Below are 19,397 nucleotides of genomic sequence, written 5' to 3'. Positions count from 1 at the left end.
AGTAAACTACCCTCTTTAGTGTGCATGGAAACAAACAAAAAGTCCCACAACGCCGAATTGCAATTACAAAGAATGTGGATGAACGTGGCCAAAAAGCGCAGGAATCGGGTCTGTGACGCCAGGTTTGAATAATATAAAGGAACTGTATAAATATCTTGCAATTCACTTTTTTCTGTTTTCCGTTTTTGGGAGTTTAAAAACAAAGAGTCACAGAACTGAGAAGCACTGACTTTGCGTTGTTGTCTTGCAGACGGCTGCACTGCACACGGAATTACATCCACATGCACCTCTTCGTCTCCTTCATGCTGCGAGCAATTAGCATCTTCGTGAAAGACGCCGTCTTGTATTCCGGACACGCCTTGGAGGAAATGGAACGCTTCTCAGAGGAAGACCTGAGATCGATCACGCAGGCCCCTCCGGCCGACAAGTCACAGTTTGTGAGTGATGGTCAATACCCAAAGTAACATTTTCTGCCCAGGTTTAAAATGCTGCTGAATTTTAATCTGGCTTATCTGATCTCTGCACACTCACAGCTCATCGTCCTTCACATTCATCAACGTTAATTATCTCAGATCAAAGTGTATGGACAGTTTTCTAAAGATTTCACACTCGCATCTGCCTCAATGCTAGCTGCACAGATTACGTAAATAATCATAATAACTTAAAGGGGAACTTCAGCCTAAACAAACATACTGTCATTAAGTTATATTAGTTATGTTAATTAAAACAGATAGGTAATATAATCTCTTATCCACCCTGTTTTAAGAGAACAGGCAAATGTTTGTGATTTCATGGGGCAGCCATCGAGACCTCTAATACCTGGAGGCACACCTGATTGAGTGAAATACACATCACTGCTGGAGGACCCTCCCTCCTCCAAGCAAGGTCCTTTATACCATTTGACTCAGTTGTCTGCCTACACTAATTAGTTATGGGACAGCTGCTACACACTCTGCTAGGGAGATTTTAATTAGCCTCTTGTGGGTCACCTCCCTCCTCCCTATTCCCTCCGGAGGGAGGAGGGTCTCTTCTGCCAGGGAATTATACTATTTTAAAAACCAGTATACATCATACCATGGCTGGGAATCGAACCCAGCTCTCACTGTGTGGTGGCCAAGCCACCCTAACCACTGTACCACTACAGTAGTAAGTGAAGCTGGCCTAAAATTTACGATTTATGCTCAATGCAATAGAAACATGTTGCTTACAGGGAACCTTAACTGAGAGTGATATGGATGTTTCCTGTAAACAATACCAGTTGCCTGGCAGTCCAGCTGATCTTTGTGACTGCAATAGTGGCTGAATCACACCCTGAAACAAGCATGCAGCTAATCCAGTCTGACTTCAGTCAGAGCACCTGATCTGCATGCTTGTTCAGGGGCTGTGGCTAAAAGTATTAGAGACACAGGATCAGCAGGCGATTCAGGCAACTGGTAATATTTTAAAAGGAAAAATCCATATCCTTCTCCGTTTAGGTTCCCTTTAAGGATTTGTAGCATAAAAGCCAACTCACATTGGCTGGGATTTGAACCTGGTTCTCACTGTGTGGTGGGCATGCACCCTAACCACTGTACCAACTGAAGCTGGCCTAAAAATTACCATTTATGCTCAATACAAGAGAAAAAGTAGACAAGACAAATAACATTTATATCACACTTTTCTCCTGGCGGACTCAAAGCACCAGAGCTGCAGCCACTAGGGAGGTGGGAGGAGGAGGGGACCCACAAGAGGCTAATTAAAATCTCTGTAGCAGCTGTCCCATAACTAATTAGTGTAGGCAGACAACTGAGTCAAATGGTATAAGGACCTAGCTTGGAGGAGGGAGGGTGGGCGGACCTCCAGCAGTGAGAGAAGTGTGTTTGACAATAACATGTCTGCTGACAGTGATATGGAGGGTCAAAGTTTTGCTCAATAGAGCATTATGGGTCGAATCGAACTTCCGCAAAAGTTTGCCTGATGCAGGCGAACGCGAACCCCCAAAGTTCGCCTGGAACCGTTCGCGACATCTCTAAGTGTGACCCTCACTGATAAGAAATTCCCCTTTTTATCTCTTTCTTGCTTTTAGAAGCCATTTTATGCTAGGAAAATGTTTTATAGTTGGAATTTCTCATCAGTAAGGGTCACACTGTAGTCACTTCCTGTCTAAGTCAGGACTGAGTCAGCCACTTACAAACCTGATATTTAACTCTTTCAGACAAAGAGAGAAAAAAAGGGAACACAGCATAGTTATTTGTGTGCTAGGCACTGTACATACACATGTCTATCTCATCATGTCACATGTCACTTCGGATATCCTTTAAGATGAGGCATAAGCAACGATTAGAGAGCACAGGGCCTAGTACAGAGGGGGGCCAACTTTTTAACTCGAGGGCCACATCAGCTCCTCAAGTTTGACTGAAGGGCCAGACCAGAATAAGCGTGAGTGCTGCGCGCTGCAGTGAAAAATGGGCGTGACCATAACAGGATGTGGGCAGAGCTAACTGTAATGTAACCGTTTTAAGCAAAGACAGTGGACCAGAGTTTTCTCCCAAAACAGTTAGACAAAGCGACCCCAATGATAATTAAACAATGTCCCTCCACCCACAAACAGTAAATGGCAGCAGCCAGTACTATTTGGCACCAAACAACACAGGCCCAGGGACAGCAGGCAGGCCCCCTCAGACAGCAACTTGCAAGACACATAATTCGGCAGTACCAATTAGCTGCTCTGCCTTGGTAGTCAGCTGGAACAGCTGCAAGATCAAATCACAACTTGTGATTAGACACAGATGAGGGGGACTAGACAGGCTAAACTCTCTAAATACATACAGGGAGCATTTCTTTATGCTTTCCTTCTGTCCTGTGCAAGAGTTCAGGTCCATAAGTGGGCTTAATTCTCTTAAATAAAATTCCCGAGTCAGGACTTGATGTGAAAGTGTCCTGTCAGCAGCAACAGTAACTTATAATTGGCACCTATGCGGAATGTTCGTCTTATCATGAATACATTACATTGTTCTTGTGATAAGAATACTCTTGTGGCCTCTCTATGGGAAGATGAATGTTGGTCTCAGCCTTTATTCATTGTTCAGTCATCATAAAGCATCTCCCTGGTGTGTAATTCATCTTGTGAAGTCTTCCCTTCTCCCTGTTCCCGTATTCCTCACCTGTGTCACCTGGTGATTGCTGTGTGTTTGTCTCCGCAGGTGGGCTGTAAAGTGGCCGTCACCTTCTTCCTGTATTTCCTGGCCACCAACTACTACTGGATCCTGGTGGAGGGACTCTACCTCCATTGCCTGATCTTCATGGCGTTCTTCTCTGATAAGAAATATCTCTGGGGCTTCACACTCTTTGGCTGGGGTGAGCATCATTAAAAGGAACCAAGCACCATTTCTAGCACCCAGGACAATCTCAATAGCACATTAAACATGCATGCCAACAATGTGGCTCATTATAAAAAAAAACTTTCAATTTTACTTCTTCTTTTTACATTTAAAAGTTTAGTAGAGGGTTTTATTAGCCTACTTCCATGGCCTCTATAGGAGTCAGAGGCTTCCCTCTCCTTAAAGTGGACCTGAACTCAGAATTCCTCTCTGCTCTAAAAGATACTCAACAGCATAATAACCTTTAAACAAAAATAATTTCTTTGTTACAGTTGATACAAACCTTAAAATAAATCTGCACAGTTTCTACTTCCTGATTCATGGAAGCAGACATATTGTTTACAGTGTGTGATTTCAAATGGGCTTATCTGCATATCTGCCATAGGCAGTCATGTGACACAGGGGAGGATCAAATTACAACTCGTGATTAGGCACAAATGAGGGGGAATTAAACAGGCTAAACTCTCTAAATACATTCAGGGTGCATTTCTCTCTGTTTTCCTTCTGTCCTGTGCAAGAGTTCAGGTCCACTTTAACCACTTGAGGACCTAGCCTTTACCCCCCCCCCCCCCCCCCCCTTAAGGACCAGCGCTGTTTTTTCAGATCGGTGCCAAGATTTTTGCGATGGTTCCTCTTTAAGTGAGTATCTGTCTTTTATTTTTATTCTCACTACAGATTCAATTTAACTTTTGCCCGATCCTCCTAACTTTTGCGCGATATGCACGTAGCGTAACCGCGGCTTGGAAGTTAAGAACGCACACTACGCGTAGCCTGTGTGTGCTAATTTTAACTCGCGTTCTCTTTGCGCGATAGACGTACCGTGCATTTGTGAATCAAGCTCTTTGGGCTTGATTCACAAAGCGGTGCTAACCTACTTAGCACGTCTAAAGTCTTTAGACGCACTAACCAGGGTGCTAAGTTTTACGCGCGCTAAGTCCCATAGGCTTTAATGGGCACTTCGCGCGGTGCGCCCTGCGCTCTGTGCAGTACGCGCATAAAGTTTTACGCGCATAAAGTTTTGCGCGCGTAAAGTTTTATGCGCGAAAAGCTTGTTTAGACGTGCTAAGGGGGTTTTCACAGGCGTGCTAACAGTTAGCACCGCTTTGTGAATCAAGCCCAATGTGTGTAACTAGCCTCCGGAATCATTTATATTCCCAAAGTCTCCAGGGATTTCCTGCCTCCAGCGATCTCTACCTCTCATCATTCCTCTCCATGTTTCTGTTGTGATAAGTCTTTGTCACCTCTATGAGCAAGATGCTTTGTAAATGACAGACAGTTTAAAGTGGTCTGAAAGCCAGCATTTCCACTTTGCTCTAAAAGATTCCTCACAGCTTGAAAGCTACTATCCCAGAAAACAAAATCACTGAAATGGTTAAACAAAGCACTTTCTCCTGCTATTCAGCTTCAAATCCGCGTCCAAACTGGAGATAACAGTATCTTTTTTACTTGGTAAACACAAATGTATCAACACTGGAATGTAAACAAACACTCTGAGAAACTGTCTCTGCTTCAGGCGCACACAGTGTTCAGAATAGCTCATTAGAATATTTTAATATATAATAAAAATCAGTTATAATTAAAAAATAATCAAATGTAATGCCTGCTTTCAGGGTAAGAGAAAACTACACTTTGGAAACTTGTAATTTGTAAACAGACAATATTACGTATGCACAAAAGCAAATATGATAACTATATGAGTAATAATTAGTAGGAAAACACATTTTTATTGAATGTGATGTCAGAGTTTCAGACCACTTCAAAGCAATTCTAGTTTCATAGGAAAGTATTTATTGTGTTGCAGGAAGTATCTCATCCTTGGGATTTATGATACATCACAATTCCCCGATCAGTGATTGGCTGTCGCCGGCTCTCCCGCTGCGCTGTTATAAAGCAAGGAAGACGATGCTAGGCTTGTAATAAACAGAGGTGGCTTTGAAATCTCGGCGTGCGTGACAAGTGGGCTGATGGGGACAATTCATGGAGCTTGTGAAACTAGACAAGGAGATGTGTCATTGTGGCTGGGGAATAGGTCACCTGTCACGTTTCCCCAAGTGTGATGTCATTATAGCATCATCGTTGGCGTCCCTGACGCGTACATGTGAATTTGGCGCTGGTACACTTGGGCGCAGGATCCAGCTGTTATATGGCTGGTCCTGCTTCTGCACAAGTCCGGGGCGTTTTAATTACTATTCCCCCTCCAGGCCGCCATGGATAGTGGGGGAACGAAAAAATTCGGCTTCCAGCGATTGCTGGAGGCCGAATTATTGTGTTTTTTAAGCAACTTCGGCTCCGTCTTCTGACAGCCGGCGTTACTCACTGAGCGCCGCTATAGACTGATTCCCATTACAGTCTATGGCGGCGCTGGCTGCGCCCAAAGGTAGCAGCGCTGAAAAGCACTGCTCCGTCCCTGACAGCTACATGCTGCATTTCGGTGTTAGCACAATGGGCGTCCTGGTCCTGCTGTCGGGGCTTAAAGTGTGTCCGAGATACTCATTGCATCATTGTGACCCTTACATATAGTTTATAGGGCATTCCTCATCAAGCCAAATACTTTTTTTTTTGTTTGAATACCCTAATTTCCTATAAGCTAAACAAGCCTCTCCCACAGCTCCTCCAGCGCCTAGGGATTCTGAGTCCCATGTAGCAAGTGCTCATGGGAGCTCAGTCTGGGGGGGAGGATTTTCTCGAAGGAGAAGGCGTTACCAGCTAGAGATTTTAGAGGCAAGGGGGCGGAGAGGGGAGTGACGTTTTTACAGGCTGAGTGGTGGAGATGCAGAGCAGCTTGCCTGTGTAATGATGACAAGCAGAATATGGCTGCTCTCATTGTATCACAGGAAGAAATGATCATATGCTGTTGAAGCTATCTAAACTTTAGATAAGATATATAGACAAGTTACTTTCATCTCGGATCCGCTTTAAAAAGACTCTGAAGCGAGTCTAAATCCACTTTGTTAACTTTTATTAATGTTAAAGAGAACCAGAAATGAAGCACCCTCATGTATTTTACCTTATAAATCAGTGGGAACATACCAGTAAACACCTAATCTGCTCTTTGTTTCATTGTTCTCTGTTTAATCTGACTGTTATCACCTCTGATAAGAATCCCCGACTGAGCACTCAGTCTAGCTTTGCTACGGAAAGATTATAGCTGAGTCTGTTTTCTCTGGTGTCTTTTCAAGCCCAAGCCTGCCCCCTTGTGGTTCTGCTATAAATGACTCAGCTATAATTATTCCCTGCAAAGGCGGACTGAATGCTCAGTCTGGGATTCTTATCACAGCTGATAACAGACACTTTTAGCAGTGAGGATGAAACAGAGAGCATGGTAAGTGTTTTCTCTAATGTTCTTACTGATATATATGGTAAAATACACAAGGGTGCTTCGTCTCTGGTTCCCTTTAAGCACTATAAGCCCTGCTAAACCGCCGCTATCCCGCGGTAAAACGAGGGGTTTATATATATGTATTGGCAGGCATACACAAGCCAGGAACTCCCTGAATTTGTACAATAAGTCGCAGTGACTCCCCCCCCCCAAAAGAGCAAAAGTGAGTCTTAGGGCCCATTCACACTACAAAATAGCAGAACGGTAGAGCCTAGCGCTACCGTATTGTGCGGGCGATTTTCCCGCGATTAGCACAGTAAAATCCCTGGACACACTCATGATTCCTGATAAAAGCGCAGTGCAAGCACGGCAGTGTGTACAGGCCCTTATAGTCCAAAAATAGATAGTGCATTTTTTCGTGGCACTCCGCTTATCGATATTCAGTAATTTTAATCCAATCAGAACTTCAGAGGACTTATAACGAATAACTCAATCAGAGAACGCGAAAAATTTCAGCGAAAATTTTTGGCAGAAAATGCATCCATCAGAATCCATCGGAATGCGGATATATATGCGGAAAGTGGTAGGCAGCAGGCGGTAATCGGCATTGGCAGTAAGCAGGAGCAGAAATCGGCATTACCGACCATCCCTGGCGTTCACAAAAAGTGGGAAGCTGAACCAGTGCAATAAACAGAAAATCTGCAGATGAACATGCGCATCTCACCCAAAGGACAAGAAGTAAAATACAAATTGTGAATCACTAAGCCTATTTACAAACCCAGCGGCCTTCATGGAAGTTTTTCTCTACTCCAGTAAACGGCAACAAACACTTTAGCATAAAACAAATTTCCGACCCGCCAGAACCGTTCCTGAATTGCCGTCATCGGTTAGTGGTGCTGTAAATGGCCGGACACCCAGGTGACCTGTCTGGCTTATAGAGCCTGCATTGTACACACTGTGTGTCACACAAACTTGCACAGCGCATACAATGTGGATGCTACAAGTCAGTATCATCAGCGGAGAGAGAGGACAGACATCCTGCGGGAGAGGTAACATAAGGGGAGGGGGGGTTTGGGGGCTTTTGCTTCGACATCCGGATGTTTGGACTGTTTGAGGATTCAAACAGCATGCAGGACTTTTAAAAAAAAAAAAACATAATCACATGTAAAATCGCATTAAAATCAGAATCGCATGTAGCGTAAGGGCCCGTTTCCACTATAGCGTTGCGGAATCGCCGGCGAATCACCGCAGGAAAATCGCATGAGGGTGCGATTCCGCATGCGTTTTTTGCCGCGATTTTGCATGCGATTTCGCATAGGTTAGGGTGATGCGATTTTAACCATGTCACTGCCTGTGTGAATTAACATGGGTACCTATGCAAAATCGCATGCGAATTCGCAGCAAAAACGCATGCGATTTCCCTATTAAATACATTGTGTGCGATTCACCTGCATTCCACACGCAGGCGAATTCTGAGGGCTGTGCCATGCAGAAAAATCCTGCACAGAAAAACGCTCAGCAAAACTGACAAGTGGAAACAGTCCCATCCACTTGTATTGGCTGTGCGAATCCGCATGCGGGCAACGCATGCGGATTCGCAATAGTGGAAACGGGCCCTAAAAGAGCCCTTATAGAGAGAGCAAAGTTTAGATACACTTTTAGGTAAGTATCCATTTAGGGCTCTTTTCCACTAGCAATCGCAAAAGCAAATCACAAATGCAAGCAACTGCGATTTCTCATCAATTTTGTTATGCGGTCAGGGTTGTTCTAGACTTTTTGCTGCCTGAGCCCCCCCCCCATTTGGAATGATCGCACAGTACCTGACAATTTACTCAGCTTCATTTAATGTTCTCACATGACATGCTGCAGCTCAGCACAATAGTACACTGGCTGGCTGTGAGTCTGTGACAAACAAACTGCTCACCCTCAGCCACTCCATTCCTCCCCAGTCAGGACAGCAGTGCCACCTCCTCCCTTCTGCTGTGCAAGTCACATAAAACACTGCTGCTTTCCTGCCTCCCCCCTCCTCACTCACTGTCAGACTCCTCACACAGCACAACCAGCTGCTTTTCCCCAATGCTGCTCTCCTGCCTCCCCTTCCTCACTCACTGTCAGACTCCTCACACAGCACAACAAGCTGCTTTCCCCAATGCTGCTCTCCTGCCTCCCCTCTCCTCACTCACTGTCAGCCTCCTCACACAGCACAACAAGCTGCTTTCCCCAATGCTGCTCTCCTGCCTTCCCCCTCCTCACTCACTGTCAGCCTCCTCACACAGCACAACAAGCTGCTTTTCCCCAATGATGCTCTCCTGCCTCCCCCTCCTCACTCACTGTCAGACTCCTCACACAGCACAACAAGCTGCTTTTCCCCAATGCTGCTCTCCCGCCTCTCCCCTCCTCACTCACTGTCAGCCTCCTCACACAGCACAACAAGCTGCTTTTCCCCAATGCTGCTCTCCTGCCTCCCCTTCCTCACTCACTGTCAGACTCCTCACACAGCACAACAAGCTGCTTTCCCCAATGCTGCTCTCCTGCCTTCCCTCTCCTCACTCACTGTCAGCCTCCTCACACAGCACAACAAGCTGCTTTCCCCAATGCTGCTCTCCTGCCTTCCCCCTCCTCACTCACTGTCAGCCTCCTCACACAGCACAACAAGCTGCTTTTCCCCAATGATGCTCTCCTGCCTCCCCCTCCTCACTCACTGTCAGACTCCTCACACAGCACAACAAGCTACTTTTCCCCAATGCTGCTCTCCTGCCTCCCCCCTCCTCACTCACTGTCAGACTCCTCACACAGCACAACAAGCTGCTTTCCCCAATGCTGCTCTCCTGCCTCCCCTCTCCTCACTCACTGTCAGCCTCCTCACACAGCACAACAAGCTGCTTTTCCCCAATGATGCTCTCCTGCCTCCCCCCTCCTCACTCACTGTCAGACTCCTCACACAGCACAACAAGCTGCTTTCCCCAATGCTGCTCTCCTGCCTTCCCCCTCCTCACTCATTGTCAGCCTCCTCACACAGCACAACAAGCTGCTTTTCCCCAATGCTGCTCTCCTGCCTCCCCCCTCCTCACTCACTGTCAGACTCCTCACACAGCACAACAAGCTACTTTTCCCCAATGCTGCTCTCCTGCCTCCCCCCTCCTCACTCACTGTCAGACTCCTCACACAGCACAACAAGCTGCTTTTCCCCAATGCTGCTCTCCTGCCTCCCCCTCCTCACTCACTGTCAGACTCTTCACACAGCACAACAAGCTGCTTTTACCCAATGATGCTCTCCTGCCTCCCCTTCCTCACTCACTGTCAGACTCCTCACACAGCACAACAAGCTGCTTTTCCCCAATGCTGCTCTCCTGCCTCCCCCTCCTCACTCACTGTCAGACTCCTCATACAGCATAACAAGCTGCTTTTCCCCAATGATGCTCTCCTGCCTCCCCCCTCCTCACTCACTGTCAGACTCCTCACACAGCACAACAAGCTGCTTTTCCCAAATGATGCTCTCCTGCCTCCCCCCTCCTCACTCACTGTCAGACTCCTCACACAGCACAACAAGCTGCTTTTCCCCAATATTGCTCTCCTGCCTCCCCCCTCCTCACTCACTGTCAGACTCCTCACTGTGATAGAACGCAGAAAAGTCGCCGCGTGTGCTGCTGAGGAGGCGGCTGATTCCGCGTCCAATGCGGCGGTCTGGTAGCAGGACAGAACGCGGAAAAGTCGCCGCATGTAACAACAGTAAGGCGGCTGATTCCGCGTCCAGCGCGGTGGTTTGCACGCGGCAGCGTGTATCTGGTGTGGCTGAGTCTGTTAGTGCACACAGGCTTAGGAATATGCGCACGCGCGCTGAGAGGCAGAACTCTTATACTGGGCAAGGAGAGGTCAGCTGATCACGCTGATCAGCTGACTCCAGAGCAGGATACTATTGGTTGATCTATTAGGGGTGGTGCCGGAGAACACTACTCCATATATAGTTACTGCTGGCCAGTCTCAAGTTGTCTGCCGTTGCGAACACTACGTGGAAGCACTCAGACCTTAGTCAGATCCAACAGTGTGTTTGAACCAGGTGGACCTGGGAATTCACACTGAGCCAGATTACTTGTACTGTTATACTGTTTATGCTTAGACTAGTTCCAGGGTGTAGAGACCACGGACCTCACACCCGGACTAGGGAACTTGTGTTATCTATCTGTTTTACTTCAGACTAGTTCCAGGGTGTAGAGACCACAGACCTCACACCCAGACTAGGGAACTTGTGTTATCAATCTGTTATACTTCAGACTAGTTCCAGGGTGTAGAGACCACGGACCTCACACCCAGACTAGGGAACTTGTGTTATCTATCTGTTATACTTCAGACTAGTTCCAGGGTGTAGAGACCCCGGACCTCACACCCAGACTAGGGAACTTGTGTTATCTATCTGTTATACTTCAGACTAGTTCCAGGGTGTAGAGACCACAGACCTCACACCCAGACTAGGGAACTTGTGTTATCAATCTTTTATACTTCAGACTAGTTCCAGGGTGTAGAGACCACGGACCTCACACCCAGACTAGGGAACTTGTGTTATCTATCTGTTATACTTCAGACTTGTTCCAGGGTGTGGAGACCCCGGACCTCACACCCAGACTAGGGAACTTGTGTTATCTATCTGTTATACTTCAGACTAGTTCCAAGGTGTAGAGACCACGGACCTCACACCCAGACTAGGGAACTTGCATTATCAATCTGTTATACTTCAGACTAGTTCCAGGGTGTAGAGACCAAGGACCTCACACCCAGACTAGGGAACTTGTGTTATCTATCTGTTATACTTCAGACTAGTTCCAGGGTGTAGAGACCACGGACCTCACACCCAGACTAGGGAACTTGCATTATCAATCTGTTATACTTCAGACTAGTTCCAGGGTGTAGAGACCAAGGACCTCACACCCAGACTAGGGAACTTGTGTTATCTATCTGTTATGCTTCAGACTAGTTCCAGGGTGTAGAGACCACGGACCTCGCACCCAGACTAGGGAACTTGCATTATCAATCTGTTATACTTCAGACTAGTTTCAGGGTGTAGAGACCACGGACCTCACACCCAGACTAGGCATTGTTGATATCTGTTATGACTTACTTCTGTCCTGACTATCCCTCTGATCTCTAATTCGGTACCTCGCATATCTGATATTTCGTTGCCAGACCCTGCTTGCCTTGGATACCGAATCAGCCTCCTGTCTTTGTACTTTATCTGTCCGTGTGTTGCCGACCAGGCATGCCCGACCTCGAGAGCTATCTCTCCCCTTAAAGGGAAGGTTCAGGGAGGGTGGTTAAAAAATAAAAATCAATTTCCACTTACCTGGGGTTTCCTCCAGCCCGTGACAGGCAGGAGGTGCCCTCTCCGCCGCTCCGCAGGCTCCCGGTGGTCTCCGGTGGCCGACCCGACCTGGCCAGGTCGGCTGCCAGGTCGGGCTCTTCTGCGCTCCAAGGCCCGGCACTTCTGCGTCCCACACCGGCGCGCTGACGTCATCAGACGTCCTCCGGGCTGTAGTTCTGCGCCTGCGCAGTACAGCCCGGCGGACGTCCGATGACGTCAGCGCGCCGGCGTGGGACGCAGAAGTGCCGGGCCTTGGAGCGCAGAAGAGCCCGACCTGGCAGCCAGCCTGGCCAGGTCGGGTCGGCCACCGGAGACCACCGGGAGCCTGCGGAGCGGCGGCGAGGGCACCTCCTGCCTGCCACGGGCTGGAGGAAGCCCCAGGTAAGTGGAAATTGATTTTTATTTTTTAACCACCCTCCCTGAACCTTCCCTTTAAGAGATAGTCTCCAGATCAGATAGTGACATCCACCTTCAGGTGTCACTCACTCTCTGGTCCTTCCTATCTCTAGCCTGACTCCACCCCTTGGAGAGTCTCAGGCTGCTGGAAGGTTCCTGTGCCCTCAAGAGCAGTATTCCTTGCTGCTTCGGATCACCTGCTCAGCATGTGCATTACTCAAAGTGCTACTGTTACACCAAACACTCACATACCCAGTGGCGGCTCCAGGAAATTTTTTTAGGGGGTGCTATGCAGGTGCTGGACCAATTTCCGGGGGAGCTGACGACCTGCGTCGCGCTAAGCGCGCCGCGGCAAAAAATGGGTGTGGCTACAACCTGCGGCGCCGCGGCGAAAAAATGGGCGTGGTCATGACCGGATGAGGGCGGGGCTAACTGTAATTTAAAGTGAACCCAGGGTGAGAGTGATATGGTGGCTGCCATATTTATTTCCTTTTAAACAATACTAGTTGCCTGGCAGCCCTGCTGATCTATTTGGCTGTAGTAGTGAACTGAATTACACCAGAAACAAGCCATGCAGCTAATCTTGTCAGTTCTGACAATATTGTCAGAAACCCCTGACCTGCTGCATGCTTGTTCAGGGTCTATGGTTGAAAGAATAAGAGGCAGAGGACCAGCATGGCAGCCAGGCAACTGGTATTGCTTAAAGGGAGATAAATATGGCAGCCTCAATATTATTCTCACCTCGGGTTCCCTTTAAAAGTGCAACGCAAAGACAGAGGGCCCAAGTTTTGGTGACCCTTTTCCCAGAAAATTCACATAATTGTGCAGGTTTTCTCAAGAAAATACACGTAATGTGAGCAGATTTTAACAAAAAACACGTCCAATGACCCCAATATGCACAATCGTTATCAGATATGGCTCCAATATGCACAATCGTTATCAGATATGGCTCCAATATGCACAATCGGTAGCAGATATGACCCCAATATGCACAATCGGTAGCAGATATGACCCCAATATGCACAATCGGTAGCAGATATGACCCCAATATGCACAATCGGTAGCAGATATGACCCCAATATGCACAATCGGTAGCAGATATGACCCCAATATGCACAATCGGTAGCAGATATGACCCCAATATGCACAATCGGTAGCAGATATGACCCCAATATGCACAATCGGTAGCAGATATGACCCCAATATGCACAATCGGTAGCAGATATGACCCCAATATGCACAATCGGTAGCAGATATGGCCCCAATATGCACAATCGGTAGCAGATATGGCCCCAATATGCACAATCGGTAGCAGATATGGTCCCAATATGCACAATCGGTGGCAGATATGGCCCCAATATGCACAATCGGTGGCAGATATGGTCCCAATATGCACAATCGGTGGCAGATATGGTCCCAATATGCACAATCGGTGGCAGATATGGTCCCAATATGCACAATCGGTGGCAGATATGGTCCCAATATGCACAATCGGTGGCAGATATGGTCCCAATATGCACAATCGGTGGCAGATATGGTCCCAATATGCACAATCGGTGGCAGATATGGTCCCAATATGCACAATCGGTGGCAGATATGGTCCCAATATGCACAATCGGTGGCAGATATGGTCCCAATATGCACAATCGGTGGCAGATATGGTCCCAATATGCACAATCGGTGGCAGATATGGTCCCAATATGCACAATCGGTGGCAGATATGGTCCCAATATGCACAATCGGTGGCAGATATGGTCCCAATATGCACAATCGGTGGCAGATATGGTCCCAATATGCACAATCGGTGGCAGATATGGTCCCAATATGCACAATCGGTGGCAGATATGGTCCCAATATGCACAATCGGTGGCAGATATGGTCCCAATATGCACAATCGGTGGCAGATATGGTCCCAATATGCACAATCGGTGGCAGATATGGTCCCAATATGCACAATCGGTAGCAGATATGACCCCAATATGCACAATCGGTAGCAGATATGACCCCAATATGCACAATCGGTAGCAGATATGACCCCAATATGCACAATCGGTAGCAGATATGACCCCAATATGCACAATCGGTAGCAGATATGACCCCAATATGCACAATCGGTAGCAGAAATGACCCCAATATGCACAATCGGTAGCAGAAATGACCCCAATATGCACAATCGGTAGCAGAAATGACCCCAATATGCACAATCGGTAGCAGAAATGACTCCAATATGCACAATCGGTAGCAGAAATGACTCCAATATGCACAATCGGTAGCAGAAATGACCCCAATATGCACAATCCGTAGCAGATATGACCCCAATATGCACAATCCGTAGCAGATATGATCCCAATATGCACAATCCGTAGCAGATATGACCCCAATATGCACAATCCGTAGCAGATATGACCCCAATATGCACAATCCGTAGCAGATATGACCCCAATATGCACAATCCGTAGCAGATATGACCCCAATATGCACAATCCGTAGCAGATATGACCCCAATATGCACAATCAGCATCACCTGAAAAAGAAAAGAAAAACCCATTTACTCACCTACAGCCAGAAGACCTTCTTTCCCGACCTCCTGTCCCGAGTCCCGACCTCATTGTGGCGCGCAGCGCCCGCGCGCCCACGATCCTCTTCCTTCCCGACGTCACGACGAGACTTCCTGCCTGCATGCAGAGAGCAGGGCTACGGGAAAATGGCCGCCCGAAGCCATGCACTGCAGACTCGAAGTCTGCAGAACAGGGCTCCGGGCGGCCATCTTACCGTAGCCCTGCCTGCTGCTCCGTGCTGCCGCTCTGTGAACTGACTTGGCGTCTTTTAGACGCCTGAAGTCAGTTCACTCCAGGGGGTGCTTTGGGGGTGCTTGGACAATTCTAGGGGGTGCTCGAGCACCCCCTTGCACCCCCCTGGCGCCGCCCCTGCACATACCTATAGGTGTCCAGAGGTTAGCAATATATCTGTATTATCGGTGATTCTGCAGATCATCAATAATCAGGTATATATCTGCATTCTTGGTGATACTGCAGATCACCAATAATCAGATTCTCTCTGCGTACTGACACCAATCGTTACACTCACACAGCACAACAAGCTGCTTTTCCCCAATGCTGCTCTCCTGCCTCCCCCCTCCTCACTCACTGTCAGACTCCTCACCCAGCACAACAAGCTGCTTTTCCCCAATGATGACCTCTTCACCTCGCTCTCCTCTCACTCTCCCCCTACTCTGACTGCATGCTGTTAGTGTAAACACAGTACAAACATGCCCCCTCGGTAATCTCTGCACCTGATGCAAATGTTTCACCTTGCTTCATAAGAGAACCAGCCCTGTATGCGATGGCGATTTTTCATTCGCATTGAATTTGCTCCAGAAAGCGATTGCGATTGGCAAATCGAATCTCGGTAGTAGAAAATACCTACCACAATTTCTTTGTTAATTAACATCCCTTGCGATAGTGAAAAATAGCCCTTGGGGCACTTTTTCCCTTTTAGGTACACTAAATACAATTCTAGCCATGTGAGTTATCGCAAATAGGCCCCTTTCAGAATTTGCGTGTATTTCAATGGCATCGTACTGAAACTGTGTTTTCCTGCAGACTTTTGGATCTGCTTTTTCTGCATGATTTAAATGGCATACAATGTGCAAATGTATTGAAAGGTAACGGAAACGCAGAACAATTGCATTCGGTAATCAAAAATATGCATGCAAATATGAAGTTAATTGCGTTACATTTCATGTCATTCAGCTTCAATCGCAGCCTTATCTCCCAGACATGAGCAGCTTCCCTTTGAAGGTGTTTCCAGTCTCCTGACCCGTGCTGTGCTCTGTTTCCTTACAGGTGTACCTGCTGTATTTGTAACAATCTGGGCCCGGGAAAGAGCCACATTTGCTGACACAGAGTAAGTACAACAAAAAAAAAGAGGACCTGACACCTGTACACATTGGAGATGGTTGCTTTATGATTGCAGAGAGGGTATTTGGCTTCAAGAGGGACCACAAAGAGAATTTAAAGGACAACCGGGGTGACATGAAAGAGTTAAACATCAGGCATGCAAGTGACGGTTTCTGTCCAGGTTGGGACTGGGTCGGACTGTAGCAGAACCCTCACTGATAAGTAATTACAGCCATAAAACACTTTCCTGTCAGTAAATGGCTTCTGAGAGCAGGAAAGAGATAAAAAGTTCATAGATTTAAACTCTGGCATACTTCAATGCATGGGTCATTGGACAGAGACAATGAAACAGTAAAAACTTAATAACTAGATTTAAATATCAAATAAAACTGTGCGATAGCTAAAAAAAAAAGGTCATTTTTAGGAGAAGGAAGATAGATACAATTGTTTATCACATCAGTTTATTTTCACCTCGGATGTCCATTAAGACGTTATTCAGGATAACCACTTTTACATGAATTATTCTGGTTTCAGCATCAGAAACACTTCCTGTATCTGCATATTGGTATGTAACCCCACCCTCCCAGTGGCATTTGGCCTAGGCTGTTATGTTATGCAACCTAACCCTCCCAGTGCCCTCTGGGAGACCAGGTGATGTTTTTGCTCACTTTGGCAGTTAAACTGCTTTCAGGAAATGCTGTTGAAAACAAAGAAAACCCTGAGAATCCCCCATGAAGAGATGGACGGGCCCAAAACCTGCCGGTTCTGTCAGATTTTAACTGCCTACTTTTTTTTTGCGATAGTGGTCCTTTAAAGTGGTATGGAACTCAACATTTCATTTTTGCTCTAAAAGATCATTTACAGCATAAAATCTACTACCACAAAAAATGGTAACAGAACAGCATTCAAACAGTTAAACACAGCACTTTGTTCTTCATTGGAAAGCTCCTTGCTTCAGTGGGCAGCTTCTGGCCGCATCTGAAGAGGATGACATTATCTTTTGTTTACATTCCTTTGTCAGATACATTTAGTAAACATTAGCAAACTGACAAAACCGAACTATACTGAGAAGCAGAAAGAGCTGAGAAGTGATCACTAGATAGATGTTAATTTATAAATATAGCAGCTATGCAGTAAAATGCAATAACAGCTTTCGGAGCATATAAACTGTACTTTGGGAATTTGTAGACAGACAATATTATTTATGCACAAAAGCAAACTTGATGCATACATATAAAATCGGCGCCGGTAGACTTGGGCGCAGGATACAGCCGGTATATAGCTGATCCTGCTGCTGCACAAGTCCGGGCCGATTTAATTACTATTCCCCCTCCAGGCCGCCATGGATAGTGGGGGAATGAAATAATTCGGCTTACAGCATTTGCTGGAGGCCGAATTATTGTGTTATAAAAGCAACTTCGGCTCCGTCTTCTGACGGAGCCGACGTTACTCACTGAGCGCCGCTATAGAAGTAATTCCTATTATAGTCTATGCTGCGCCCAAATCTACCTGCACTGAAAAGCTCTGCTCCGCACTTGATAACTGTATGAGTAATAAAAAGTAGGAAAACACATTTTATATTGAATGTTATGTCAGAGATTTATCCTATTTTAAGCAATTTTTTCTGAAGATATAGCTTTAAAAAAAATTGCTTATAGAGAACCTGTACTGAGTAAAATTATTTTAAATAAACACATGAGGTAACGTCAAATGAACATTACATAGTTACCTTGCCATCAGTTCCTCTCAGAAGCTCACCATTTTCTTCTGACCATGATCTATTCCAGTTCTGACAACATTTTTTCAGAACTGAAATATATCAGTTGCTGTCAGTTACAGCTGAGTGGACAACTGATGTGCCCGGTAATGTCCATGTTTCCCTATGGCTCAAGTGGACGATGTTACAGTTTAACTGTGTGCTGACCAGAAAGCTGTTATGGGGTAATGGCCATTTTCAAAATGGAGGATGAAGAATTCCATTGATCACAGTGAACAAACAGGACGCTGTAGAGGAGAAAGAGATTGATGAGTAGACTACATGGAAGGTAAGTATGACTTGTGTATGCTTATTTTGACTTTTAATTTTCAGTTCAGGTTTTCTTTAGGCAGAGTTACACATGTGAGGTTGCGTATAGCGAGTGATCCCTATTTTGCGGTTGCTCAGAATCAGAATCTTTATTTCGCCAAGCACGACTGGGTCGTGCCCGGAATTGGGCTTGGCACATACAACAACCGAAAGGTATGCTTGAGCTGGAACGCCGTCTATGTGCGGAGTGCTTCAGTGCGTCATGGTATTGTGGGGTGGGGATGGGCATTTCCATGGAGAGAGTTCAGGAGGTTGACAGCCGAGGGAAAGAAACTGTTCTTATGTTTTGAGGTCCTGGTGAAGATGGATCGGAACTGGAGCTTCCGGCTCGAGGGGAGCTGATTAAAGAAGCGGTGGCCTGGGTGCGAGGGGTCGTTGGCGATCTTTAATGCTCTGAATTGGGCTTGGCACATACAACAACCGAAAGGTATGCTTGAGCTGGAACGCCGTCTATGTGCGGAGTGCTTCAGTGCGTCATGGTATTGTGGGGTGGGGATGGGCATTTCCATGGAGAGAGTTCAGGAGGTTGACAGCCGAGGGAAAGAAACTGTTCTTATGTTTTGAGGTCCTGGTGAAGATGGATCGGAACTGGAGCTTCCGGCTCGAGGGGAGCTGATTAAAGAAGCGGTGGCCTGGGTGCGAGGGGTCGTTGGCGATCTTTAATGCTCTGGTGTTCAGCCTGGAGTGGTAGAGGAGGTCCAGAGTGGGGAGGGATCTCCCGATGATCCTCTCCGCAGATTTGATGACCCTCTGCAGTTTGAGCTTGTCGCTGGCGGAGGAGCTGGCGTACCAGACCAGGATGGACGAGCATAGGACGGATTCGATCGTGGCCGAGTAGAAATTTGACAGGAGTTTTGGGGCCATACCAAACTTTTTCAGTTGGCGGAGAAAGAAAAGTCTCTGTTGGGCTTTCCTCTGTGTTGAGACAGTGTTGGTGTTCCACCTCAGGTCGTTGGAGATAGTTGTGCCCAGTAGTCGGACACTG

At 46.8% G+C, this 19,397-nt stretch overlaps 1 protein-coding gene across 2 annotated transcripts in view; it reads left to right on the top strand.

The window, feature by feature from the left end:
- The window catches only part of PTH1R (parathyroid hormone 1 receptor), a 452,655-nt gene that overhangs the window by 395,136 nt on the left and 38,122 nt on the right, over positions 1-19,397 (top strand). For both annotated transcript variants that reach the window (XM_068235179.1, XM_068235181.1), the window contains exons 6-8: positions 251-437; positions 3,183-3,336; positions 16,273-16,333. In XM_068235179.1, the coding sequence (XP_068091280.1) occupies positions 251-437; positions 3,183-3,336; positions 16,273-16,333 (402 nt within the window). The remainder of the gene's footprint in view (positions 1-250; positions 438-3,182; positions 3,337-16,272; positions 16,334-19,397) is intronic.

Source organism: Hyperolius riggenbachi, chromosome 5, assembly GCF_040937935.1.
Source record: "Hyperolius riggenbachi isolate aHypRig1 chromosome 5, aHypRig1.pri, whole genome shotgun sequence".
In the NCBI taxonomy this organism is placed as follows: Eukaryota; Metazoa; Chordata; class Amphibia; order Anura; family Hyperoliidae; genus Hyperolius; species Hyperolius riggenbachi.
Note: the sequence above shows the minus strand (reverse complement) of the source record. Positions and strands in the feature narration are given on the sequence as shown.